Source organism: Miniopterus natalensis, chromosome 8, assembly GCF_054644295.1.
Source record: "Miniopterus natalensis isolate mMinNat1 chromosome 8, mMinNat1.hap1, whole genome shotgun sequence".
Taxonomy (NCBI): Eukaryota; Metazoa; Chordata; class Mammalia; order Chiroptera; family Miniopteridae; genus Miniopterus; species Miniopterus natalensis.
In genome coordinates this window covers 72290499-72318352 of record NC_142088.1, presented here as the reverse complement: position 1 = coordinate 72318352, position 27854 = coordinate 72290499, and the positions used below count along the sequence as shown (strand labels likewise).

At 37.7% G+C, this 27854-nt stretch overlaps 1 protein-coding gene across 1 annotated transcript in view; it reads right to left on the bottom strand.

Moving 5' to 3' along the window:
* Window positions 1–27854, bottom strand: part of DPP10 (dipeptidyl peptidase like 10) — a 542160-nt gene that overhangs the window by 239777 nt on the left and 274529 nt on the right. Inside the window, exon 5 of the mRNA XM_087819898.1 lies at window positions 21916–21990. Within this exon, the coding sequence (XP_087676024.1) occupies window positions 21916–21990 (75 nt within the window). The remainder of the gene's footprint in view (window positions 1–21915; window positions 21991–27854) is intronic.

Here is a 27854-nt window from a genome sequence, read left to right as displayed (position 1 = left end):
TTTATCCTAATGTGGTATCATTAGTTGATTTTAAGCACGTGATTGGCAGAGTCATATCTTTGTCTTTAAGAAAATCATTCTGGTTCCTGCGTGGAGAATGAACCAGGGAGGAGGTGAGGCGCCTTGGCCACAGAGCAGCCACTTAGGAGGCTATGGCAGTAATCCAGGTGAAAGATGGCAGAGACTCTGACCAGCGTGGCACTGCACAGGTGGAATTAACAGGCATGGGGAAGTGGCGTGCACATGCTTTGCCTCTCACAAGTCAATGTTTATAAAGTATAACAGAAGAGGTAGATAAGCTTGTAAGGCTTCAGTGAAAAAGCCATCTTGAAGTGAGGGAACAAAGAGACAATGCACGGAAATTAAGATATTTGGTCTAAACTTTGACCAATAAAAACTTTTGATAAATGGAGATGGAGGTGAGAGAAGCAACGTCTGTGAACACAGTAAAACTGGAAAGGACAAGGAGTGTTACGTACGGCAAAGAGTAACTACACACATTTGGGACACAAAGGGAACACTTACTGCAGATATAAAGACCACGTCAGAAAGCCAGTTCTGGGCTCATTGCGTTGGCCTTGACACCAGGTAGACTCATTGGTACATTCTTCAGCAGAAGGCACTGGCCCACTTAAGGTTTGCAGGAAATCAATATATTCAAACAAAGCTACGGTTTAATAGCATGGACCTGCAGTCGTAGGGCATGGCTCCTGGAGTCCCAGCTAAGAAGAGGCCTGAAAGGCACCTGAGTAAGTCTTTGCAGTGGAAATGCAATGGAAGCATTAGCTGGGTTGGTCGACATCAAAACATCACTGGAGAACTGGTAGTGATGGTAGGGCAAAGATAGCTGAGGCTTCACATTCTGTTAGTTAAGTGGGTACTGATAGCATTCACGTAAATAGAAAAATCAAGAGAATATTACATTTTGGTGAAAGAAGGATAATTGAATCAATATTTTAAATTTGTTATGATGTTATTGCCGTAGTTTCATAGAATCAAGTAACACTAACGGTAACTAAGATGGGAACGAACATTGTTTCCAAACGAGAACATAGCTGCTTCAAAGCACACATGTGTTTACACTGTGGACACATCAAACTGGGGCATGCGATTTACTGATGACCATTTTTATGTGTCTAATTCCTGACCTCCCTCCACCATCCATCATTAGATAGTAAATTCATGGAGGCCAGGAGTTGTGTCTTCTTTAGAATCATTAATGTTTGGAATATTAACGGGTCTTGAGATCTGTTGAGAAGGTAGCTAACGCCTTATATACAAAGCTCCTCATGACATCGTTGACTTCTCTGTCCTGAGGTGTGAGAAGTACCCCCTTGCAGAATGCCTTTGTCTCTGCACTTTGTATCCTAATTTGTCTACGTCACTCACTCCCGTACCAGCTCCTCCATGTATATATTTTCAGTACAAGGCCAGCAAAAGCACAAGTTCTGCTGGACCCCTGGTAACTGAGGAATCCTCAGAAACTTCTCTTTAGTCTCTGTTGATTATATTTTATTTGGCTTTCCTGGTTTGTAAGAAGAATCTAATGTACAGAAGAAAATTTGCCTGAAGGATCTCAAAGACTTAAATATCTAAATTTGGATTAAAATAAACAAACAAACATAAAACATAAAAGAATCAGAATAGACGATTATAACCTTCAGCTTATTTCCACCAGATTTTCTATTATTGCTTTCTAAATTCCAGGTACTTTTGAATTGCTTTACAATTTAATTATTTCTGCTTAATTGATATTTCTTGTTAGTTTGTTCGAACTAATCAGGATTTTATTGTGCGAACAATAAAGTGACATTTATTTGAGCACCTTTTTCAAGTCTAATTGGGTTATTAAGTAAAGTGCATTTGAACAATGAAACATAGGAATAGATTTTATTCTAACAAGTAAAGATTCCAATTCTATCCAAGACTATTAGGAGAGTGCTTTTCTTACAAGTAAAGAAATATAAAACATGCCCAATCCTCTAACAGTTTGCCCTAATAAAACCATTTATAAGTCATTTTAAGAAAAGTATATCTGGAGAAAAAAGAGTATTTGACAAAGGCTTATGAAAAAAATTTAGAAATGGCAAATAAGGCATTGTGTGTGTGTGTGTGTGTTTAATATAAACTACTACTATATCATGGAAGCCTTAAACATACTAATGTACAAAGGGATTTTTCAAAGATTTGAAGTTATAATAAAAAGGATTTCAGTGCTATAATTCAGCAAAAGCATCCTTCCAAATTGGCTTTATACATTGAAGCCAGATAGCTTTTAAAATAGTTCTCCAATTATTTAACAAAATGAAAGATAAAGAATGACCTCACTGGGAATTTTATAGTACGTTATCATTCATGTCTTGCTTAGAGTTTTTCTGTAGGACAATATTGGAATGGAAATGAATATGCTGTGACATTTGGTGTCAGGGATAAAGGGTAATATGCAGAACAAAAAATGAGTCAAGGAAAGAGTATCAAATTATAAGCTTCTCAAAGGTTAGGGTCACAGCATCCAAAGATTTCATGTTGGGTCTTCATCAGTCTTTGCAAATATTACTTCTGTTGGCAAGAGCCCAATGATTAACGTCCAAACTAAATCACATTTGTTTTTGTTTGATGAAGCTGCACTGTTGTAAACCTAACAGGAGGAGCTGAAAAGCCTGTAGTCCAGCAGATGTCTGTCTTCCCTGACATCTGCCTGTCGCCCAGCAGACCATCCAACTTTGACAGGTCTTCCAAAGGATTTAGACCGTTAGCTCCTCAAGCAACACTCATGAGTCCTTCACTGTCTGCAAAGAAAGGAGCTGAATGCAGGTGCAGAGCTAGTCTTTGAGAGGTTCAGCTGTCCGTGTCTTCCTTTTTACCTTGTCCCCCGCCCATATTTTATCAGAGCCACGATTATGTAATGCATCCTAGTGATACTAGATGGTTTTCTTTATTACCACAGCCAGAATGCAAAATAAATGAGGATTTGAAATGTTGAAGGAAAAGCTGGTATATAAAACACAGAGAACTGGAAGGAAGGAAATGCATCTCCTACCCTGTCATGAGGGGACCATGGATTTGTTATAGATTTTGGTTTATCCAGACTGAGAACACCTGCCACATACTGCAGGATGGTCTACATACATAAGGAAAAATACATACAAGCAGACATATGTACACAAAATATACATATTTAATATCGGGTTAGAACAGAGCTTACTGTTTTTCAACTTACTGATTTCAATTTTAACCAAGAAATGTTCATCTGACTGGAAACAGCCATTCAGGTGAAATACCAAGGCGAACGCTGTCAGATAACCAATACGGGGCTTCACCTGCCAGCAAAAATTCATGAATTCCTTGCAGTTTGTAAGTGATTGAGGATTTGCTTTGCCTAGTATCAAAAAATCATGTACTAGCATGGGAAATATAGTCAATGACACTGTAATAGCTACATATTATGCCAGGGGGTACTCGATTTATCAGGGAACAATCACTTCATAAGTTATCTGAATGTCTAACAACTTGGTGTACACCTGAAACTAATATAATACTGAATGTCCACTGTAGTTAAAAATTTAAAGAAAAATAAAAGAAAATCTTTTACTCTGTGAGCCTTTAAGTGATTAAAGATTTGGGATTCTTGATTATGTTTCATCACAACTAAGTTCAGAGATGGAAAACAATTAGCTGGTAGATGCATTAAATTTTTCCTGAAGCACTTCCATACTTCATGTCCCACATTCCTGCCAGGCCACGTCTCTCGCTGCTCTGCACACATGCTCGGACCTCCTGGGACACTGATGCTGTACAAGCCTTGAGATACTCTCCCACTTTATCTTTTTAACCCTAGAAAACTCCTACTTAATCTTCCACGTAGAGTTTTGAAGTTCTCTTCTGGGGATTTTCAGCTTTCTCTGACTCTCGAAAACCAGTCCTTGTTTCCATGTACCACAAATCTTGTAATGATACAAATTTCCCTACTAGAGTATAAACTTTTCAAATGAAAGCCAGAAATTATATGTAACTATTTTTATTCCTACTTCCTAGCACATTTCCTGATGCTTATTTTAAAATGATTGAGTAGATGTGTGGAAAAAAATGCAATTAGTTTTTCGAAAGGGATTAAGATACACGTGGCATTTTTAAACACTTTTGGAGGGGATACAATATTTCCTTCTCCCCCTGACATGGAACATTTTAAAGAATAAGATGAAAAAGTCCTTTTCTTGAGAATCTAAAGACCTAATATCTAGGCTAGACTCTGCCACTGCCTAGCTGTATGTCATTAGATTTTCCTGGGCAATAAACCAGGGTGTCCTCAAGTCCCCTCTTTGTCGTTTCTTGGGAACTCTAGCAGAGCACCTTCCTTGATCGGAAAGAAAGGCAACAAACGTTCATGACAAACTTTCAGTGGACATTCTTTCTTTTTATCAAACAGAAAATATGAGATGAAATAAAGCAAAGGGGAACGTCCCCAAACTATAACTAGCCTCATTCCCAACATTCAGTTCACCTCTGGCAGCAGGTGAGGCACATCTTAGGCCTGCTTCCATGTGGAGCCCCAACTTCTAGCAGCATGTGTTTGAACGCCACGTGCTATGCAAATGCAGCTGAGCGCTGGTCTCAGTATAACTGGCCTCGTTTGCGTTGACCCTCCCAGCGAGCCGGCCGAAACTGCGCCAGACCGAAAGCCTTCAGTCAGGCTTCTACTCTGGGTCGGACACAGGGCTTAGTTTTCGGATGTACAGTTAAATTTTGTGCTGTAATGAATACCGGGACGTCTAGACAATAACCCTCTGAGGTTCACAACCTTAACCAAGCTGTCTTGGATTTCCTGTGGCCGCGATCAAGATGACACTCTCACACCTAATTTTTAAAGATGTGAGTTCGTAGACGTTAACACAAAGCAAATGGGAAACTTGATCTCAGCGTGAAAGCACCTGCAGAAACAGCAGCTGCCTTTCATCACACTGTTCATGGACACCTATGTGGCGGGTAGCCCGGAGATTTAAATATGAAAGAAGAAATTAAAACAGTAACACCTGTAATTCCAGAAAACTGACTATATGAATAGTTTTCTAAGGGTTATTTAATATCCTATAATTAAACGCCATGAGTATTATCTTTATTATTGTTTTAGTGACAGAATATTATAAATAGTTTAAAGTGCATTTTAATTTGTCAGCTTTCACTATCTCACACTGAGAAACAAAATAAGCGTGGGAGTGTATCTTCAGCTTTTTTTTTTCTTTTGTCCCTTAACTATACAGCGAGGGGTGCGGGGGATACTTTGAATCCTTTCAGATAATTTTTCCTGTTTGAAGATACACTTTTTTTATTTTTATTTTTTTTAATTTTTAAATATATCTTTATTGATTTCAGAGAGAGGAAAGGAGAGGGAGAGAGAGAGATAGAAACATCAATGATGAGAGAGTCATTGATCGAGCCCACAACCCAGGCATGTGCCCTGACCGGGAATCGAACCCCGATCACCTGGATCCTAGGTCGACGCTCAGCTGCTGAGCCACGCCCGGCTGGGCTGAAGATACATTTTAGTTAAATAAAAAGCCACTTAATATTAATGCCATTTGCTCAGCAGGCATTCAAGTCAACATAATGACTACTTTCGCCTATTGTTTCTTGACAGTTAGGTTTCCTCTCTTAAATCTTTGTTATCAGCACCAGGGAGAGTAATGAGATGTTGGTGCTCATTAAAGGTATTGCCTTGAGTTGTTGACAGCAGTGGTCCCATTTCCACGGGCACCTGCAAGTCATAACTTGTGTTGCTTGATGTAAAAGAAACAACTCCTTTTCACAAACAGTGATGGAGTTCCTACTGCTTTCTACTACATTCGAGGCATGGTAGGGAAAATAAATGAAAGGAAACCAAACCATAGTGTCGCCCTCTGGGAGCTTATACTTGATGGTGGAAATGTAGCATGTAACACTGAGAGCCGTAGGGTTCCAGTGATATGGTACAGACCAGGTTAGAGAAAACTTGCACGGCGAAGCTAGAAGAAATACAGAATGGAAGGAATGAATGAACGTCTATGTACCCGGTTTGTTTTTACCTGCGAGTTTATCGTTTGTGACTAAAGCATGTTTGTGACTGAAGACAGCCTTGCCAACCGTGCCCAGCGGCAGTGCCATTCGGCTGTCAGGAACATCCACAGCTTTAGCCACCTGAACTTTGTTCATTTACTGAGCTGCTTCTGGGCCTGTCAAAGGGACCCTTGCCCCTTATTCTCAGAATAAAAGGCTAAGGCTTGGCTTAGGGCATATAATTTCAAACCAACTGGGTTTTCTGGCAGGCCCAGGTAGTGCCTGCCATCTGTCATGGCCTCAAAGGACCACGGGTGTCACCTGGAAGACTTCACCTCCACGCATTCCCGTCTTCCATGAGATTTTCCTGTGCTGAAGACCCCACCCTGACGCAATGGCCTCTGACTCATAGGAGATGCCCTCTTTGTTCTTCCAGTAAAGTCTGAAGACTCCTGTGTCCCCTGAGAGAGGTCTGCAGGCAGCAGTGGGCCATGGGTGATGGAAAAAATGGAATCTGTGTGCTTCCTGCCTCATGCCAAATATACTAAAGACTTGATAAAATCAACACAAACATTTTATGAATGGAACATAAAGTTCAGGTAGTCCTTTTTAAAGATAAAATTCCAAGAAAGATGTTTTGCTATTACAAAATACTTATTTTTCCTAGACACCATGGAGCAAAGAATTCTCCCACTCTCCCCAGCTTTTGGAAGTAACTTCATGGGAAAATGTGGGGTCACTATAGTTATATAATCACTATAGTTACACAGCCACTGCAGTTATTACACTAACTGTGGAGGGTCGCAGAGCCTTACAAGATCTGTGCCCCTATTAACCCTGACGTCGCCTCGTCCTGCTTGCTGACTCTCTCCCTCAGCTCTGGCCACACTGGGCTGCTTTGATGCTCCAAACTTTTATTCAGGACCAAAGTCTGCACATTCCCTCCGCCTAGGAAACTTCCCCAGGTCTGCACACCAGCGAGGCTCGGCCCACACCCTTACCTGTATGCCATGGCCATTTCCTCAGGAACGACGCAGAAACCACCCCACTGAAAACTGCACCCTCTCAATGGCATCTGCTTCCCTGCTTTATACATCTCTGTCTACTGCTCAGCAACACAAAGGAGTGACCCATTGATAATGCATGGCTATCTGGGTGGCCCTTAAGGGCATTCTACCCAATGGAGAAAAAAAAAGTTTATAAACTGTAGGATCCCACATCCGTACCATCCTGGAGGTAAGAAAATCACAGAGATGGGGAACACTGGTCACCAGAACCTGGGGAAGGGGCACAGCCTAGGAGACTCCTTTGTGGTCGCAGAATCCATGTCTGTGTTAATTGCAGTGGCGGTGCTTGTTACATGTGATAAAATGGAACTAGAAGGGCATAGAAAGGCATGCCAGAGTGAGAGGGTGAAGAAGCTGGTAAAATCAGAGTAAGATCTGTGGTTTACTAAGTGCTGCTGTGCAGGCCATTCTGATACATGCATTATTCCTGGTTTTGATAACGCATTGTTGTTATGCAAGATGTCACCACTGGGGAAAGCTTGGAGATGGACGTTGCAACTTTGTGAGTCTATACTTAAAAGTCAAAGTAAATGAAAAGTAAAAGTAAAAAATGCTCCCTAGCACCTATCACCATCTATGAGCTCGACGTGGACAATGGATCCCCGCCTGTTTTTGTTGAGAGCTATAACCAGGGCACATAGACCAACGCTGGGCACACAGGAAGCTATGAGTAGTTATTAAGTAAATTCATGATTAATGAATGCAGTTCACTTTTAAAAGCATCTTAACATTGTGATTAATATTGTGACCTTTGATTTTGATCCCAGTTCTGCTCTTCTCTAGAAGGTCTTCCTCAAATCTCTTGAACTTTTATTCAATTTTCTCATCCAAAAATTAATAATGCTTAAAAGGTTAAATTAAAATAACACACAGTAATACGGAGCTTGAGATAAACTTCTTGGAAACAAATACAGTAATATACTTCAGTAACCCTTACAAAATTAATATCATTTGACATAGTGATTTATCAGAAATGAGAACATAGTTTTAAGTGCCAGGCTGATCATCTCAGCATTACTGTGTCATGGGGAAATGTGAAATGACCTAAATGTATAGTCACAGGGAAAAGGTGTATACCTTTTCACATATTCTACAGAAATTTGAGGCATTTGTTCTGAAAACAAACCTCATTTTATTTTATAAATGAATAAGTGCAGATCTAATCCACAAGTCAATTAGTCAGATTTTAAATATCTATTCTTTATTTATATCATGACTTTCAGCAACATTCATTATTTAGAAAAATTCCCTATTCACACTATCTTTTGCTACATGGTTGTATTTTGCATAACACCTATAAACGCAGAAATAACTTTGTCAATTATAAGGGAGAGTAAGTGAGCATGTATCCCACTATTTTTGATCTCAAGGCATTATTAAATTCACAAATAAAGGTAATTAAGTTACTAATAAAATGCCCTACTCCCAGGATGTGTTATTATATAAGATAGGCATACATGTTGGGTAAAACGCAATTGCAAAGAAAAGAATAAAAAAAGTTTTCTCAACTGCATATATAAAGGAAAGTTATAACAAAGTGATACACCTATATTAAAATTATTAATATTTTTATTTGAAATATTACAGGCAAATTTTTTTCTATTCAAAAAGAAAAATGATTAAAGTCATTGTCAATTAGACACTTCATAAATTTAAGGGCAAAATTATACTTGCAAGAACCAATTTAAGGTTACAAATTACATGTGAAGAACCTCAATTATTTAATTTATCTCTTATAAGGATCAAATTTCATATGAATATTCTGGCTTTTCGTCATCTTTGCAAAGTACGATGACATATTCCTATTTTTTTTTTTTTTCAAATATATCTTTATTGATTTCAGAGAGAGGAAGGGAGAGGGAGAGAGAGTTGAAACATCAATGATGTGTCATTGATCGGCTGCCTCCTGCACGCCCCCTATTGGGGATCGAGCCGGAAACCCGGGCATGTGCCCTGACGGGGAATCAAACCGAGATCTCCTGGATCCCAGGTCAATGCTCAACCGCTGAGCCAGGCCCAGTGGGCGACACTTTCCTATTTTGAGACAGGATACTAAAAGGTTGTTAAGAAGAAGCAGGGATGATGCATATATCTTTTCAAAATAATGTTTTGGATTTCTCTGTATATATACCCTGAAGTGTTTAATTTTTTGAGGAAATTCCATACTGTTTTCCACAGCGGCTGCACCAATTTGCATTCCCACCAACAGCACAAGGGTTCCCTTTTCTCCACACCCTCACCAGCACATGTTTGTTGATTTGTTTATGGTGCCATTCTGGAAGGTGTGAGGGGATATCTCATTGTGGTTTTAATTAACAACTCTGATGATTAGTGACATTGAGGATTTTTTCATAGGTCTAATGGCCATCTGCATGTCCTTTTTGGAGAGGCGTCTATTCAGGTCCTCTGCCCATTTTTTAATTGGGATATTTGTTTGTTTTGGTGTTGAGTTGTATAAGTTCTCTATAAATTTTGGATTTTAACCCCTCATTGGATATATCTTAAGTGAATATCTTTTCCCATTCAGTAGCCTTTTCATTTTGTTGATCATTTCCTTTGCTGAGCAAACACTTTTTTGTTTGATGCAGTTCCATTTTTTATTTTTTTATTTTGTTTTCCTGACCCAAAGGGATATATTTTCCTCTTAAAGTTTTATGGTTTCAAGTCTTACATTAAGCTCTAATCTACTTTGGATACATGCACCCCTATGTTCATTGCAGCGTTATTTATAATAGCCAAGCTGTCGAAGCAACCCAAGTGTCCATCAGTTAACCAATGGATAAAGGAGAAGTGGTACATATATACAATGGAATATTACTTGGCCATAAAAAAGAATACAATCTTACCATTTGTGATAACATGGATGGATCTGCACAGTATTTTGTTAAGTGAAATTAATCAGACAGAGAAAGACAAATACCATATGGTTTTACTTGTATATGGAATCTAAAAAACACAATATACAAAGAAATAAAACAAAAACAGACTCAGAACAAACTCTGAGTTGCCAGATAGTAGGGGGGGTTGAAGGGCTGGGTCAAAAAGGTGAAGGGATTAAGAAGTCCCAATTGGTAGCTACAAAATAGTCACAGGGATGTAATGGACAGCACAGGGAAGATAGTCTAGTACATTGTAATAACTATATACCGTGCGAGGTGGGTACTGGAATTGTGAATGGGGACACTTTGTAAATTATATGATTGTCTAACCACTATGCTGATACTCGAACTAATATAAAATAATGTTGAATGTCAATTGTAATTGAAAAATAAAATAAAAAATAAATAAAGCAAGGAATCTGTTTTTTCTCCCTGGGTATTGAAGCTTTTACTCTCACCTCCCCCAATCATTCACTTATTCAGAAAACAAACAAATGACAATGGTGTGCACCTGCAGGGTCCTTGCTTTTGGGGATGCTACACAGGTTAAGCTCCAATTAGAGTCTTAAATGATCTCAAAGGCACAAGGGTAGGAAACTGCATAAAAATATAAACTAAACAGAATTAAGTATAAATAAGTAAAATTAAGTATGATTGTACAATACTCCATTACGTTTCAGGTACACTGAATTAAATCTCATACGTAAACTCAAATTCAGCTCTTAAAAATGAAGTCTGAATTGTTTTTACCATAAGCCTTGATCATTTTCTGACTATTTTTAAAAACTCATAGCTTCATTACTGTAATTACATTCTCTCCTCCCTCTTCCTTCAGAAATGCTAAGGTCCTTTCCATTTGGCTAAGTAAGAGGCCCCTTACACCGCACACTACCTCTGAGCTGGTTTATTACCAACACACAAGGTTTAACTGTTTTTCTTTTAAAAATAGGCCACATAATAACAATTAAAAGTTAATTAGTGCAAACTCCAATTAGAAAGAAGACACATTTCTTGGAATAATCAGAAAATACTACTTTTGGATTTCTTTTTAGATGTGCAGTATTCTGTTTGTTTCTACTTGAAGGTTTCTATTTCAGTAAGAATTATTATTGTTATTGTCTGCTAAAAAGTTATCCTGTATTTGATGCTGCTCAAAATGTATATGACCACATAAAGCAAACTCTACTGCTTTTGTTTGAAATTTCCAGCGAGAGGAGCCAGGGACTTTATATTCTGCAAGGTTTCAAACCTGACATATTAGTTGGAGAGTTGCACCTCTCTTTCTTCCTGTGTTTATGGTGTGAGATACTTCAGAGGGAAAATTTTTACCTTACTTGGGTTAATGAAAGGCTCTGAAATTTAACTATCCCAACACAGTTCACCCATGTAAAATTTTTTGCACAATGCCTCTAATGGAGATTTATCCATCCACCTTTTGCAAATTTCTAAAGAAAGTAGATGCTGCCTCCCAGATTGGCCCCTGAATTACTGAACAAGCAATTGTTGGAGAGGTTTTTTTTTTATGCTGAACCAAAATCCACCTTTCTGATGTCATTTAATATCATTGGCCTTAGTTTTACTTTGAGAAATACATCTAATTTCTATGTGTGATGATAGCCCTTCAATAATCAACATATCTATTATTCTACCCATATTTTTCCAAGTTTTCTCATCCCACAGCTACATCCCACAGCTAAGTGCTTCACTATCATTTCTAAATCTCTGAGAATTATGACTATGTTCTTTACCAGTGTCCAGTTGGGCACAGGATCCCAGGTGTTCTCCAGCTGGCACTCAGAGCACCAGAATGTGAACCCCCAGTGTTGTAGAGCAGCACCAGCAACAGAAATATAATGTTAACCCTACATATGTAGGTTTAATGTTTTTGTAGCTATATTAATAAAAAATAAAAACAGGTGAATCAATTACTAATATCTTTTACTTAATTAAATGTATACAAATATTATTTCAACATGTTATATTTATGATTCATTATTAATAGTTTACTTTTTTTCCTTTTACTAAGCCTTCAAAGTCTGGAGTGTGTATTTTTACACTTACAGCACAACTCAATTTAAACTAAACATATTTCAAGTGCTTGGTAGCCATATGTGGCCAGTGGCTAAAGTACCAGCCAGCACAGTTTTAGATAGTTTAATTTGAAGTTGGTCTAAAAACATATCAGTGCTTTTAAAGATCATGCGACAGTCTAAGTTTATATTGAGTTTATGATCAATAAAATACCAAAGTTGGCATATCAGTTACTATTCCTCATCTTATATTTTAAAAACTACATATTTTATAAAACACATGTGTTGACTTGGGCCAGCATTCCCATCTCTAGATTATCTGTAATTTTGATTCTGTAGTCTACTAATTCAACTTTCGATTCTAGCTTGCTATTCAAAACTTTTATAAATATTCATTGATTAATTCGTTTAAAACAGGTTTAATCACATTGAACAGGAAAGGACCATGGAAGATAATACAGACTTTACTGATATACTGATAAAGGCTTTCACACGTAATATTAATCAACCACCTACCTTCACCAGCACTCACACGTAATCTCCACCTAACACTGTTCAAAACCTTCATGCAATCCAATCCCCTCATTGCAGGTGGGTGGCAGCCAGTGACTCTCGCCCCCTGGTTTTCCTGGCCCACTGTGCTCTCCTCCCCCCTGAATCGCAGCTGCCCCTGGGCGATGAGAAGACGATAGTGGCAGGGAAGGCTTATGAGTCACAAACCTAGGTCAAAAAAGGTGTAGCCTCCACCTGCTCCCTTGCATCACCCGCTCTGGGAGAATCCAGCTGCTGAGCCAGGAGGACATCAGGTAGCCCATGGAGAGGTCCACCTGGAGGAAGCCTGAGGCCACAGTCAACAGCCAGGATTAACTTGGCAGCTAGGTGCGTGAGCCACCTTGGAAGCAGATACTCCAACTTCTGGCAGGCGTTCGGACAACCGCAACCCCATCCGACACCTGAGAGGAGCCATTAAGGACACAGATGGGACCTGTACCGCGGAGCCCTTCCAGATTCCTGATGCAGAGTCCATGAGTCTAATCAGCTACTGTTTAATCCACTAAGTGACAAAGTCATTACACTGTATTAGGTTAGTAGAACAAAGCCTTAACACCCAATATGACAGGATTTTGCTAATATAGTGTTTCTCCAAGTATTCTAATGATTTCATCCATAAATGGAAAAAAATATACATTCTATGACATAAAAAAGACTTGAGTGAGATAAATCAATATGCCAACAGTGGTTTTCCTCTAAAAGATAAAAACAAGCATTGTAATTATCTTCATATTTTTCAGTATTTTCAGATTCTCTGTCATAAACATATTATTTTCAAAATCAAAAGAAAATAAATGCCATGTGGGTGAAATAGTGATAAAATGATAAATATATCAATAGCCACTACAAAAAGGGAAAGTTGTAAGTACTATCTTCCAAAACTAAAGTTTTCTTCCTTCCTTTCTTTTGCTTTTCCCTCCTAGGATTCTTCTCTTTAACCAAGAAAAAAATCCAAAATGGATATTAATATATTTTTCATGCGTTATTACCCCTCTTTAGCACTAAGGAGGTTAACTAGGAAGGGAGTTTAGCAGCAGCTAAAACAGAACATAAAAAGTGTATTTTATGGGCGCTGGAAGGCAGCAGGCTCTGAGAGTCAACTTCAAGTTCCATATATTTGAATCAGTCCCTTTCCTACGCTTCAGTTTCCCTGAGTTTGTTATTAATAGGATTATTTGAAATATTAGTGTGCCCAAGAGTATGAATCTTAATAGCTTAGACAATCCCATGACCAGAACATCTACGCCCACAGACTTCTTAAATATGTGACTGTAATTGTAAAGCACTGAAGTATTAAGACCCAGAATTTAATTAGATAATTCACTAGAGAAGAGTTACTTTTTCATGCGGTAGTATCTGCAGGATTTATTTTACAGTGATTATTTCTTAGTTAAAATAGAAATTTATCATAAAGAGGGTCTTGTCTGTGGAGCTGCAGACCAGCAGGAGCATACCCTGAGGTGAGCGCACCTAACTCTAGGGAATGTCCACTGCTCTGCTGCAGAGATCAGCTCTGAGGACGGACACCTGTATTGCAACTCAAGCAGGTTAGACTTGGTTTCTTCCTTCTGTTAGACACAGTTTTAAAAACTTACTCAGGTTTCACTTTTCTATTCAGAAAGAGCTCATTCTCATGACGATGTATGCCCCGTTATGCCTACAGGACAGTTCCAATTAAGCCCAAATAACAGTTTATTTAATTAAAGTGTCTGATCCCAAACATAAGACATAATAAGGAAGTTCACAATATAAAATAAATAGTTAAATTATTCATTAGTCTATTTAATGTGTATCATTAATCCAAATAATAAAATAATTATAAATAGGCATTACTTGAAAATATTTTTTTAAATACTTGTTTCTACTTGTTTGTCTTTAGAAAAGAAATGTATATATCAAACACAATTGCCTTTTCAAAGATGGCTTAAAAATGCAATTGCTAAGTAATTCAAATGGGCTAATTATTTCAAACACTTTGGGGTAATGTATAAAGTAAACTGAATTTAAATAGTAAATACTATTTATGATTTAACATAACTCAGAATAACAGAAAAAATAACTTTTTCTGATATCGGAAATGTCAAATAGTAGATTACAATTCTCAACCACAAATATCCTTATCATCAAAATTCATAATATCTAGGTTTCCTTATATTTGAAATATATTTTTCTTCTGCAAGAATATTTTCAAATTTATGGCATTGTAATGCATTCTACAATAATTTAGTTGGCTATTTTTGAGAAACAACTTCTAAGAAGCAGGTATAAAAATAAAATGAATACATCTGGAGAAGTATAATAAATGCTACCTGAGTGTTGCAAATAATAATATGCAATATAAATTCCATTGGTCTTGTAGTTAGCAAATTAGAATACAGCTGATATTATTTGGAATAAATGGAAAAATAATTATGCTAGAGCAGAGAATGATTCTACCAAGACATGTAAAAGCTTTTTTAAAATAACAGTGTGATCAAAAGACCAGGGGCTTTGGCGCTAGAAAGATGGGTTTGTGTCCCAGCTCTTATGTTAGAGAGCAGCTCTGAGTTTCCTGCCTCTGCAAAAAAATGATATCACTAAAAAAGGGGTGTGGACTCAGGGAGGTTTACATTGACAAACATACTTTCAGGCGGGATTTGAGTTCTCAGCGAAGGTGTGGTCCCTCTACAACAGCCCCTTGTTGGAATAGTTGCCAAAGAGAAACAGGGTAAGGGCTAGGAAAGGGAGACTTAGAGGAATAATCCAAAGCCCAAATCTATTACTTATATAAATATACACTTTTTTTTACAGTGCAACCAGCAGTAGAATAGACACAGGTAGAGGAATAACATCTAGTAGGGAAAGGGGCAAGGGACTGCCCTGCTATTGACTGATAAGAACAGGTTCTACACTTGGCCTTAGTCAAAAGGCTGAGAAGCGATATCCAGCTATCAAACGATGGGGATATATTTCACAAACGTACACTGAATATAAGAAGACACATCAAATCATACATACTGTATGAACGTCTGTAGGTATCTGTCTAGCTAACGTAGGTAGACAGACAAAACTACCCAGGCTGCTTAAAGCTTGAACAGGGGTATCCCCTGTGGTGGGTACCCCTGGAAAGGAGCACAGTGACATTTTGGTTCTTGATCTGGGTGATGCTTACAGGGATGTGTTCAGGTTGTAAATATGCACTGGACTATCTTCATAATATGTGCGTGTGTAACATTTTAACCATAAATTTAAGTACAGAGAGCTTAAATATAAACTCACCTATTTTTCTCCATAGTCCATGCACTCCCCACTAAGCCACATATAACTATAACATGACAGACTAGGCATCAATCTTGAAGGGCAAATGACGCCAGAACAGTGACTAAGTCCAGAAAGGAAAAGTTTTGCATTAAATCCAACATCAAATTATTTTAAATTACTAATGAAAAATTAGTATATCATCTGTCTTAAATGATATTTTTTCTAAATTATTGTAAAGTATATAGTTAAGTTCTGGCTACTTAGATCTTTTCTCAGGTAGAAGACTTTGGATTTTAATAAATGGGACCCTCTAAACAGGTGATTTTCAATGCTAAGCATTCATCAGCACTGCCTGGAGAGCTTGTTAAACCACATATCACAGGCCCCACCCCAGGGCTTCTGTTTCAGTGCTTCTGGGCAGCACCCAGGGACCCGCATCGCAAGCAGCTGCCAGGTGACCCCGATGCTGCTGTTCTGGGACCAACACTGAGAACCGCTGTTCAGGGGGAAAAAGTTTCAATCCTGAGTCATCTTAGGTAAGTTTGGGAATTTCCTTTGTATTTCTTCCAAAAGTAAGAATGATATCAACTCCTATAAAGAGAGATTGTAAGGAATAAAAGAGTACAATAAAGACTTTGGCACAAAGTAGGTGCAGTATGAAAAAGGTGGTATTTTTAATTTTATTTCTAAGCTTTCCCTTCTTTGGAGTCTGGAAAGTCTTCAGTAGGTGGAATTGACCAGTCCACTGAAATTCAGGGGTCTCCAACCCTCGTGGCACACTGCAATCCCCTGGGGAGTTTTTAAAATGCCCATATTTGGGCTGTATCCCAGACCAGTTAAATCAAGATATCTTTAGGGTGGACCCTAAGCATTAATAAGTTTTAAAGCTCTCCAGGTGATTCTATGTTCAGCCAAGTTTGGGAATCAATGCTTTAGTTCTGCAAACTTTGACTGTTTACTATGTCCCATTTGCTGTAGAAAACTCTATGTGCATTAAAATGAATGAAGCCAAGTTCTTGACTTTAAGGGTCCTATAGTTTAGTCAAGGGGATGAACTCATAGATGGAGATGTTGGATATAATGATAGATAAATTACAATGTAAATATGAACCAGGTGCCAAGAAAGCACAGAGAAGGGCCACAGAATAGGTGCTTTCACCTGGCACCTTAAGAAAAGCTTGCTAGTCATTCTGGTTTATGAATTTATATATTAAGGTTTTATTGTTGTTATTGTTTTTAGTAACACTGTGCTAGACATTGTGTCAGACACAATTACAGTTGTGATAAATGTTATAAAGGGAACAAAGAGTCCTATGAAACTTATGATAGTGGATTTGACTGAGTCAGAGAAGTCTGGAACGGCTCTGATGTTTGAGGAAAAGTATGAGTAAGTTGACATCTAAAGAACAGAAAAGTTATTAAGGAAACACAATGGGGCAAGAGTTTACTCCAGGCAGAATTGTAATGAAGGCCCTATGATGAGAGGGGACATGGTGTTTCAAGGGACTGCAGGAAATCCCAAGAGTGGGGAGTGGTGGGAGGTGAACCTGGGAAAACAGGCTGGGCCTTGCAGGTTGTGTTATGACTTTAGATCTTTATCCCAGAAAGCCTTGGGGAGATTTAAACAGATAATGGCAATCAGATTGCTTTATATAAAGATCAGTTTAGCTTGAATGTGGAAACTGATTAAAAGGCACAGGGGTGATTGAAGAACAACCTGCTAGTGGGTCTTGACAAGAGATGATGGAAGCACATTATACCTCCATACCCAGACTTTTTTTTTTAATTGAAATATATTTGATATTTAACATTGTGTAGATTTAAGGTGTACAACCTGTTAATTTGATATGTTTAAATACTGTAATGTGATTGCCATGGTAAGGATAATTAGCACCTCTACCACGTTACACAATTATCCTTCCTTTTAAGTAGTTAGAATAATTAAGTCCTAGTCTCTTAGCAAGTTTGATAGGTAGAACACAATAATGTTGTCTAAGTTCACTGTACTGTGCATTGTATCTCTAAGGCTTATTTACTATTTGTTTTAAATGTGAACCCCCCAAAAAACCTGTCCTTTCTTCCCACCTGTCATCCCTGTTAGACATCATTTTATCCTCTGTTTTTACAAGTTTTGCTTTTTAAAATCCACATATAAGGGATATCATAGAGTACTTGTCTTTCTCTCTACGCCCCTTCATTTTTCCTTCCTCCAGCCTTCAGACATGGTTGGAGATGTGAGAATGCAGGCAGGAAAACTTCCCCTGAGTTACTGTAGATTAACAAGTGCTCATATTGATGGTCACAAGCCAGAGAGAAAAGCATTTCATGGGTTCTCTTTCCTTAGTCAAATAATATATTGTTTATTTTAGAAATATTTATCTCAAATACTTGTTACATCTTAAAAAACAGTTGGATAAACTCAATAATCTCGATATATAAAGTGGGACTATTTTTTATTTTTCTATTTATTTGACCTTTGATCATGCAAATTTTTAAAAAAATCTTCACCCAAAGATATACCTTTACTGATTTTTAGAGAAAGAGGAAGGGAAAAAAGAGAGGGAGGGGGAGGGGGAGAGAGATAGAGAGAGAGATGTGAGAGAGAAACACCTATCTGCTGCCTCCCGTTCATGTGCAGACCTGGGATCCAACCCGTAACCTAGGTATGTGCCCTGACTGGGAATCGAACCCGCAACCTTTTGGTGTATGGGAATATGCTCCAACCAACTGAGCCACCCAGCCAGGGCTGATCATGCAAATTTAACATCTAAAAGAAGAGGGAAATGTTAAAGATTATCTGATTTCTAGCTCCTTTCTCCAGTACTTCAGGGGCATCCATCTAAAGGTTCTCTTTGCTTTGCTTGGAGTCTGTCTCTGTAAACAGTCACCAACCGAGATGCCTACGAGGGCCAGGGGAGCACTGCCGTCGTGAGAGGAGCCTGGGCACGAAGGAGCTGAACTGCCCGGGGCAGGCCCATCTGCCATGAAGGCGCTCAGCAGAGGCGGCAGGTCCCGCACTATGGCCAGCAGCAGCCTTTGGCAAGATGCAGCCAGCCTTTACCTGGGCTTTTCCGGTTCCGTTCATTTGCCTCGTAATGAAGATAAAGACAAATCGCTGTACGATGCCAATTTGCTAGGGTGCAGCTATTGTTTCCTACAGAAAGACCTTGGGTAAATTCCTAAATCTGTCTGATCCTGCATTTTCTCTCTTTTCAAGGAGATCAGCTTTTCTCCTTGCTGAAATCAGGATAATAGCATCTACCTAAAACAATGCTTCATTAATTACAACTCCTATTTCCTTATTTTATGGATAAATGCGGATAAAAGGAGTAAAACACACCAAAATGATTTCAGAGGATGTCTGGATGGTAGGACTCTGTGCAATGGTTCCTTTCCACCTTTGTTAATGGGCATTATACACACGTGCGTGCGCGCACACACGGTAAGCAGGGCATGTAATTACTCTAAAACCATTCATAACCCCAAATTGCTGTCTCCGTAAAAACTGGATAGAAAATAATGACATTTCAAGTTCTTCTATAAAAACTATAAAACCTAAAGATTTATAGGTTTGTTTTTTCCTCTTTTCAAATTGTCAACCTCTGGGCAAGTCTGAATTGACGGCTATCCCTCAAAGACTCACTGCTGCCTCCATGAAGCCCCATGTTTCTGCTCATCTGGAGTGTTTTTCAGTCATATGCATTTACCTGCTCTTCAAAGGCCAGGATATGATTCCCTCTCCCACATGATTATCTTGTCCTACATGGTACATACATTTGGGCCTAGCCCTATGTTTGTTTCTTTCTTAAATGAGGTGCTTCAGCCTGCACATGCCCATGGGCACACACAAACTTACACAATGTCTGTCCCAGTTCACATCTCACAGATGATGGAGAAATACAATGAGTCATAAATGAAGTGGAATAAGATTGTATAATTCAGTTTCATTTTCTTTTTCTTATTAAAATAACCCAGGACCGATGTATCATAAACTATTTTTGTAAATTTAAACAACAAAAAAAGAGACAATAGTAAAAGTTGCTTAAAATGTTAATGGTGTTCATTTATATTTTGGGTATTAATTATGGTCACCTATAATCTTGGCATGTTTGTCCAATTATCCAAACCTATCTTAATTTTATACATTATATTCCAGAGTAGCCCGACGGTTATATATTCCCAATAGCAATGTATGAGTTATCCGATTTCCCTGCATGCTGGCTATCATCTGGTGTAGTCAATGTTTTTTAAATTTTAGCCATGATGCTATGAATATAGTGACAGTACTTGTTTTAATTTGCATTTAATAGCTAATGATGTTTATACTCTTATTTGCCATCTGTCCGCCTCTTCAGTGAAATGTCTCATGTCTTTGCCCATTTTCTGATTGTATAGTTTGCTGTTGTTTTTTTGTAACTCTTGAGTTTGACAGTTTATAGATATTATAATATATATAATATATATAACATATATATTATATATATTAGTCCTTTGTTGAATATCTGAATTACAGATATTCTCTCCCAATCTATACCTTATAATTTAATCTTCATAATAGGGTCTTTCACAGAACAATACTTTTCCTTGTATACAATATAAATTTGATATAGTGTAATAACTGTTTTCATAGCCAGAGATCCCAAAGATCTGCTTTTTTTCCTAAAAGTTTTATAGATTTACATTTCTACATTTAAATCTATAACTCATTTAGAGCTTTTATACAGTGTAAGACTTACGTCAGCGTAGTTTTGTTTGTGTTACCTATGGAAGTCCAATTGCCCTAGGACTATTTTGTGAGAAGTCTGTCTTCCCTCCATTAAATTGTTTTTGTACATTTGTCAAACATCAGTTAGGCATATTTGTACGGGGCATTTCTGGGTTCACTATTGTTTTTTATTGATTTATGTGTCTATCCCTCAGAAAGTTAAACTTAGCCTTAATTAGTGTAATTACTGAAACCTGATTTTTAAAAAAATGTTTACTATCAGTTTAATATAGCACTCATTTTAAGTTAAAATTATTTATAAATATAATATTATTTTTAAAAGGGGGGATGCTATGATATTTTTGTTTACAAAAGTGAAGTATTTTTCTTGGGGTTTTCAAAATGTTATTAAATAGAGAAAACACGGCAAAAGTTGAAGTAAAAGGCCAAGATGCATTATAGAAAAAAAAATGCCTTTGATTGCAATCTCCCTTACTTTTTCAGTGTAAATTAATTATTTAAAAAAAAACACATAAACTCATCTAAAAAATAGTACATGTGTAATCTAAATGACTAAAACCATCAAACAGAAGGTCCTCCGAGCTGTGAAATTTTATGTGCTCAAAAGCTTTCAGTGCATTATATGAGGCTTCCTGCCTTAAGTCTATAAATTTTTATAGTCTGTCCTAAAGCACATAAAACTTTCTTGAATGATTTCCAATCACTGATTTTCCACAGAAACTAATCTGCTGAACTGGCTTTTCAACATTTACTTTGCTTTATAACAGTGTGAATTACATCTAAGTACAAAATACTCAACAACCATACATACTGCTCTAATTGTGCTGTAGAGCTCACACGGAATCATAAAACCCCAAATGCAATTAGAATATTTTATTTGTTCAGAATTCATTTCTTGGCTTGTCCTACTTTCAAAATTTTCTACAACCACAAAGCTTATGCGTAAATACCACCAGAGAACCCATTCACCATGACCTAAACAAATGTCTCCACCAGTCCCTTCCCACTCTCCACACTGCCATTCAGGGCACAGCCGTTAAGAAAATTCCCTACTCTGTACACACATGAAACACTCAAGAACAATGTAAAGTTATCTCGAAAAGCTCAACATCCTACACTTGTCAGCCTAGCTAACCCGAAGCGCTCCCCTCTGAGAGAGAGGGACTCGGACCACCGCTGTATCAGGCAGGTTCTCCCGCGTATTTGATAGCCAGGTGTGGAAAAAAGACATCACCTAGAAATTTCTCTCGTGCAGTACTGGTCATCAGTGACCCCTGCTGCTATTAGATATGCCAAGTTTTCTCTAGATGAGTAGAAAGCCAAGGAAAACCAGGAGCCGTCACCTGAATGCATCGCACAGAAACGTTTTACAAAGGAGATCACTTCTTTACCTGTTTGACATCATACGCCAGAAGAACATATTTCAAATCTGGTGAAACTGAATGTCTTGATGCTTTGAAGGTTCCCTAAAACAAAACAAAACAAAACAAAACAATTATCTTTAATAACAGAGAGAGTACCATGTATTTGAATATATAAATATTTTTAAAAACTCAATTCCCATAACACTGTTAAATAAGCATCCTCATTCCTGTATTAAATGTGCACATGCATGTATGTCTGTGTGATTATACAGATGGGCACCAATACGTAGAGAGGCTATAGCAGATATTTCATTAAGAAAAACAATTGCTGCCATATCTTTTCTAGATGTTATTTTAAAACTATGTTAATATTTTCATTATAAGAAAAAAAAGGAAAAAACTCACTGAACTTCCTAAGTAACCAAAATGTTTTTGTATTCGCATGTTCATCAAAACGCAAAGAAGTAGTGGCATTCTGTGGTGTCATGATTTTATGACTGTACTTTTCCTACAGGTTGTATATTTATATTGAAAGAAGACACTTGTATTAAGGACAAGATCTCTTTAAAGTAAACTCCCAGAGTAAAATAGATTAAAACACAAAACACAAATACATAATTGATTATATATATAAATATATATGCAAAACAACACAGTATCTGATTGATGATGAGCCTATATATCTATAATAATTTTGTATATCTTATGTCAAGGCTGTTTTCACAGGACTGTTCTCCATGAAGAACAGAAACATGTGAAGTCAAGGTTTTCTTACTTAGAAATCACCAAAACACAATGGACAAGGTAAGGAACTCTGACTAATAAGTATTTGGGAAAGTTTGTGTGGAATAATAAAAAATATTTATTTGGCTTTGTTTCCAGGTTCTGGGCACAGAGCTCCTAAAGTCCTTGGAACTTCCTGAGCAATAGGAGTGTCTTTTGTTATTAATAACTAATCCCCTTTGAACATTCCAGGTTTATGCTAATGAACGACTTTCGGTTCGGGGTGCAGGGAGAGTGGCTAGATAGCTTCTGGATGGTGGCTGGCCCCCGGGGGATCCAAACCCCTCATTAGAGGATTAGAACATCCAATCCTGTGTGGAGGTCAGGGTGGGTAGAAGGTCTGGGGATGGAGTTCAGTCGTTTGGCTGATAATTTAATCAATCATGCCTAGGTAACAAAACCCGGATAAAAAAATCTCTCAAGGATAAAATCTGAAGATACTTCCTTATCACCAAACATATCAATGTACTGAAAGGATGGCACAACCCAACTCCCCAGTCACAGAGATTTGGGACCCTCTGAATTCACCCTATTTACCTTGTCATCTGGCTCTTCATTTGTATCCTTTATAAACCAGTTATCATAAATACAACTGACCCAAATTACTGTTTTCAATCCTCACTTGGTTGAATCCACTAATGGGAAGGACCTACTGTAGAGTCAAAAGTTATAAAAGAATGTTCCACTGTGTGTGGTTGGCACCCCCAATCCTGTGATGTTCAGGATTAACTATATAGCACTTTCTGTGAGTTAGTCTAGAGAAATATCAAACCTGAAGGGAGATTGTGGGGATTGTCAGATTTGTAGCCAGGTCCCACCTAAAGGCAGGTAGCCCGGGAACTGGAGATTTGAAGCTGTTATCTGAAGTGTGGCAGTCAGGACTCCTTAATCTGTGTGGTCTGCCCCGAGTCTGGTTAGTTAGTACCAGAATTGAATTGAATTGTAGTTCACCCAGGTGGAGTCAGAATATTGTGGTTGAAATAAAATAGTTTAATCTCGGTCAGATTTGCAAAGGAATAGAGTGGGCTGAGAGAAAACCCTATTATATGGCAATGCTAAAATTTACAGATTCCTCTTATATACAGATTGAGACAAAAGTAGGTTTACAGTTGTAAGGCCATGAAACTCAGAGTTTATTCTTATATTATTATTTATTAATTATTGTATTATTTTCCATACAAACAACTATAAACCTACTTTTGCCTTGCCTTGTCCACGCATCTTCCACAGCCCATGAATAAGGCACTTTATTTATTTATTTAAATATATCTTTATTGATTTCAGAGAGAACAAGGGAGAAAGAGAGAGACAGAAACATCAATGATGAGAGAGTCATTGATTGGCTGCCTCCTGCACTCCTCCCACTAGGAATCAAGCCCACAGCCCAGGCATGTGCCCTCACCGAGGATCTCCTGGATCCTAGGTTGATGCTCAACCACCGTGCCACGCCCGGTCAGGCAGAATAAGGCACTTTAGAAGAAGGTCAAAATAATCCCTGGCAATAATTCATACAATTTTTCCCCAAAAATCCATTTCAGTTTTTTCCTTTATTTCTCTTGCCCTAGGTGATATAGCTGAACATTCTGCTACATGAGATGTCTGATGTTTTCTTGCCTGTTTTAATTCTAGGATTTTTATGGTTTTACAACTTACATTTAAGTCTTTTACCCATTTTGAGTTTACTTATATGTATGGTGTAAGTTGGTGGTCTAGTTTCATTTTTTTGCATGTATTTGTCCAATTTTCCCAACACCATTTATTAAAGAAACTCTTTACTCCATTGTATGCTCTTGCTTCCTTTGTCAAATATTAATTGAGCATAAAGGTTTGGTTCCATTTCTGGGGTCTCTGTTCTGTTCCATTGATCTATATGTCTGTTCTTGTGCCAGTACCAGGCTGATTACAGTGACTTTATAGTATAACTTGATATCTGGTATGGTGATCCCTCCAACTTTGTTCTTCTTTCTCAAGAGTGTCATGGCTATTCAGGGTCTTTTTTGGTGCCATATAAATTTTTGCAGGGTTTGTTCTAGATCTGTGAAATATACCATTGGTATTTTAATAGGAATTGTATTGAATTTATAGATAGCTTTCTGTAGTATGGACATTTTAATTATGTTAATTCTACCAATCCATGAACATAGTATATTCCTCCGCTTGTTTATCTCTCCCTCTATCTCTTTTACCATCATTCTGTAGTTTTCCAAGTACAGGACTTTTACCTCCCTGATTAAGTTTATTCCTATCTTAATTTTTTTTTCTCGAAATGGTAAATGGAATTGATTTTTTTAGTTGCTCTTTCTGTATAAAAATGCCATTGATTTCTGGGTGTTAATTTTGTACCCTGATACATTGCCAAATTCATTTATTAAACCTAGCAGTTTTTTGGTGGAGTCCTTAGGGTTTTCTATGTACAATGTCATGTCATCTGCAAATAATGACAGTTTTACGTCCTCTCTCCAATTTGGATTCCTGTTATTTTTTCTTCTTGTCTGATCACTGTGGTTAGGACTTCCAGTACTATGTTGAATAAGAGTGGTGAAAGTGCCCGGCCTGGCGTGGCTCAGTGGGTGAGCATTGACCTAAGATCCAGGCGACCAGGGTTCAATTCCCGATCAGGGCACATGCCTGGGTTGTGGGCTCAATCAATGACTCTCTCATCATTGATGTTCCTGTCTCTCTCTCTCCCTCTCCTTTCTGCTCTCTGATATCAATAAAGATATATTTAAAAAAAAAAAAAAGAGTGGTGAAAGTGGACACTCCTGTCTTGTTACAGGCCAATATCTTTGATGAACATAGATGCTAAGATCCTCAACAAAATTTTAGCAAGTTGGATCCAGCCATGTATTAAAAAGTTCATACATCACGAACAAGTGGGATTTATTCCAGGGACGTAAGGTTGGTATAATATTCACAAATCACTAAATGTAACACGTCACATAAACAAACTGAAATACAAAAATTACATGATCATATCAATGGACAGAAAAAGCATTTGACAAAATCCAGCACTTATTTTTGGTAAAAACTCTCAGCAAAGTGGAAATAGAGGGATCATACCTCAACATAATAAAGGCCATATATGACAAACCTACAGCCAACATCATGCTCGATGGGCAAAAACTAAAACCATTTCCTCAAAAATCCATTTCAAAACAATGAAAATAACCAAAACAACAATAATGGAGCTACCACTGATATATTGTGTATCATAAGCTCTTCAAAATGCTTAGATTTTGCAGTTCTCAGTAATCCTCAGTTGTCCTCCTGACAACAGTGTGAGGCAGGTACCTTCATTCTTACCCTTTCTTTCTCTGCCTAACTTGTTTTATGAAACTTGATAGACATGAGTTTGTGGGGAATTTAGGGTGAAACTGAGAACTCAAGTTCATCTCTCTCAACAGTACTGCATCAGGTGTACTTTTGCACAGTAAGAGGAGGTTTATTGTTATTGAAAAACCAGTTAAGAGGGCAATGCCATCATTCTGTCCTATGGATATTAGAAAACTCCAATGTCACAATTCTTAAACTTTTCTCAAGTTCACAGAGGAACATACATCACAAAAGAATACAGGAGTAATTCCTTTCATAAATCCTGCATCATCTCACCAGCAGGAGTTTCTTTCTCTCCCCCTCCTCCAAAGAACTTCCCTGTCTGAAGTCTGAATCATTTCAAAGAAAGCTCACCTCCCCAGGCCCCCGCCACTCTCCTGTGATGTTCCTCACACAAATTAACTTCACCCGTTCACAGGTGCATCTGCACCTCCGGTAACAGCATTTTAGTATCTTTTATAGATCCTACATTTACCCAGTCTGGCACTTACTAATTATCACTATAGTGCCTCTAGCTTATTCAGGGCTCACATACTGGGAAACTTTCCAAATACTTTTCCAGGGGGTAAGCTGCTGAACTGTCCCTGACTTTAGAGTTTTATACAGGTCACTGGTGCTGCAAAGAGACTTGTTGATGATCACACATATAAGAAACACATCCTTGAAGCTTAGTCAAGGAACATTGGGAGTCTCAGGCAAGTCCCTCCTGGCATAAGCCATTAACGTTATCATCTGCTGCGTCTGGGAAATTAATTCTTCCCTGCAGCCACAGGAGATCCCTGCGTCTACACTGACCTAAATTACAGATATAAATATAGTTTTGTTGAGTGTCAGTTTTATATGGCTTCAAATTAGGGTTTCGGGAAGTTCATTGTTGCCAATAATGCTATTAGGTTACCTGCATAGTTAATCACCTCATTACTCTTGAATAAATGAATGTAGAAATATCTTGTACATGTGTTTACTGGCATTATACAGCAATGATGTCTACCAGTGTACTTTTTTACACTGAACGTGGTACAAAGGGCATTAAAATGCATGAACTCTGCCATCTAAGAATGTTCAATTAAAGCCAAGCAAGGTGAGAATAAACAGAGGAAAGTAAACATGCAGGTGGTTAACTAAACCAATTCAACAAGGAAGACAAGATGTTTGCTCAAGCTGAGAAACAAACACATGCTTCCAGGAAGCTTAGGAAAATTTTATAGTGCCTCTTCTGTATAATTTCATTCTATTTTGCCCAAACTCATTTATTGAAAATTCACAATATAAAAAGCACCATGATAGACACTGCAAGTGCTAAAAAGTTCAGAAACCAAGTCCACTAGAATCTTCTCTATTTCATATTGGGCCAGATGAGGTAAGTCCTACGTTTCTCTGTAGTCCACAGTAGAGCAGGGGTCCAACATCCAAAAGCCTTAATGCACTAGGTATGTAGAGAAAGAGCTAAGCTCTCTGGGTAAATTTAAGAAAAATGGAGTAGAAAGGATGCCAGAAAGAGGCAGCAGTCTCAGCTCCCAATAATCATTATCTTACAGGAAATGTATATAGAGAAGTTTCAGTTTTCCAAGTTTTCCAAGATAACCTAGAAATCAAGTTTTAATTTAGAATCTCATGATTTTTAAATTATAGCCCAATACTATATATATATATATATATATATATATATATATATATATATATATATGCCAGATTCTGCCTAACAGCTGCCAGTTGCTAATTTCCGGAAAGCAATAACAGCCATAAGAATGAGGGAGGGAAAAGAAGATGATATGGGATTTAAAGAACAGAATGGTATCCTTTTTATGTACTTGGTGATGATATACATAAAAACCTCACAACAAAGTTTT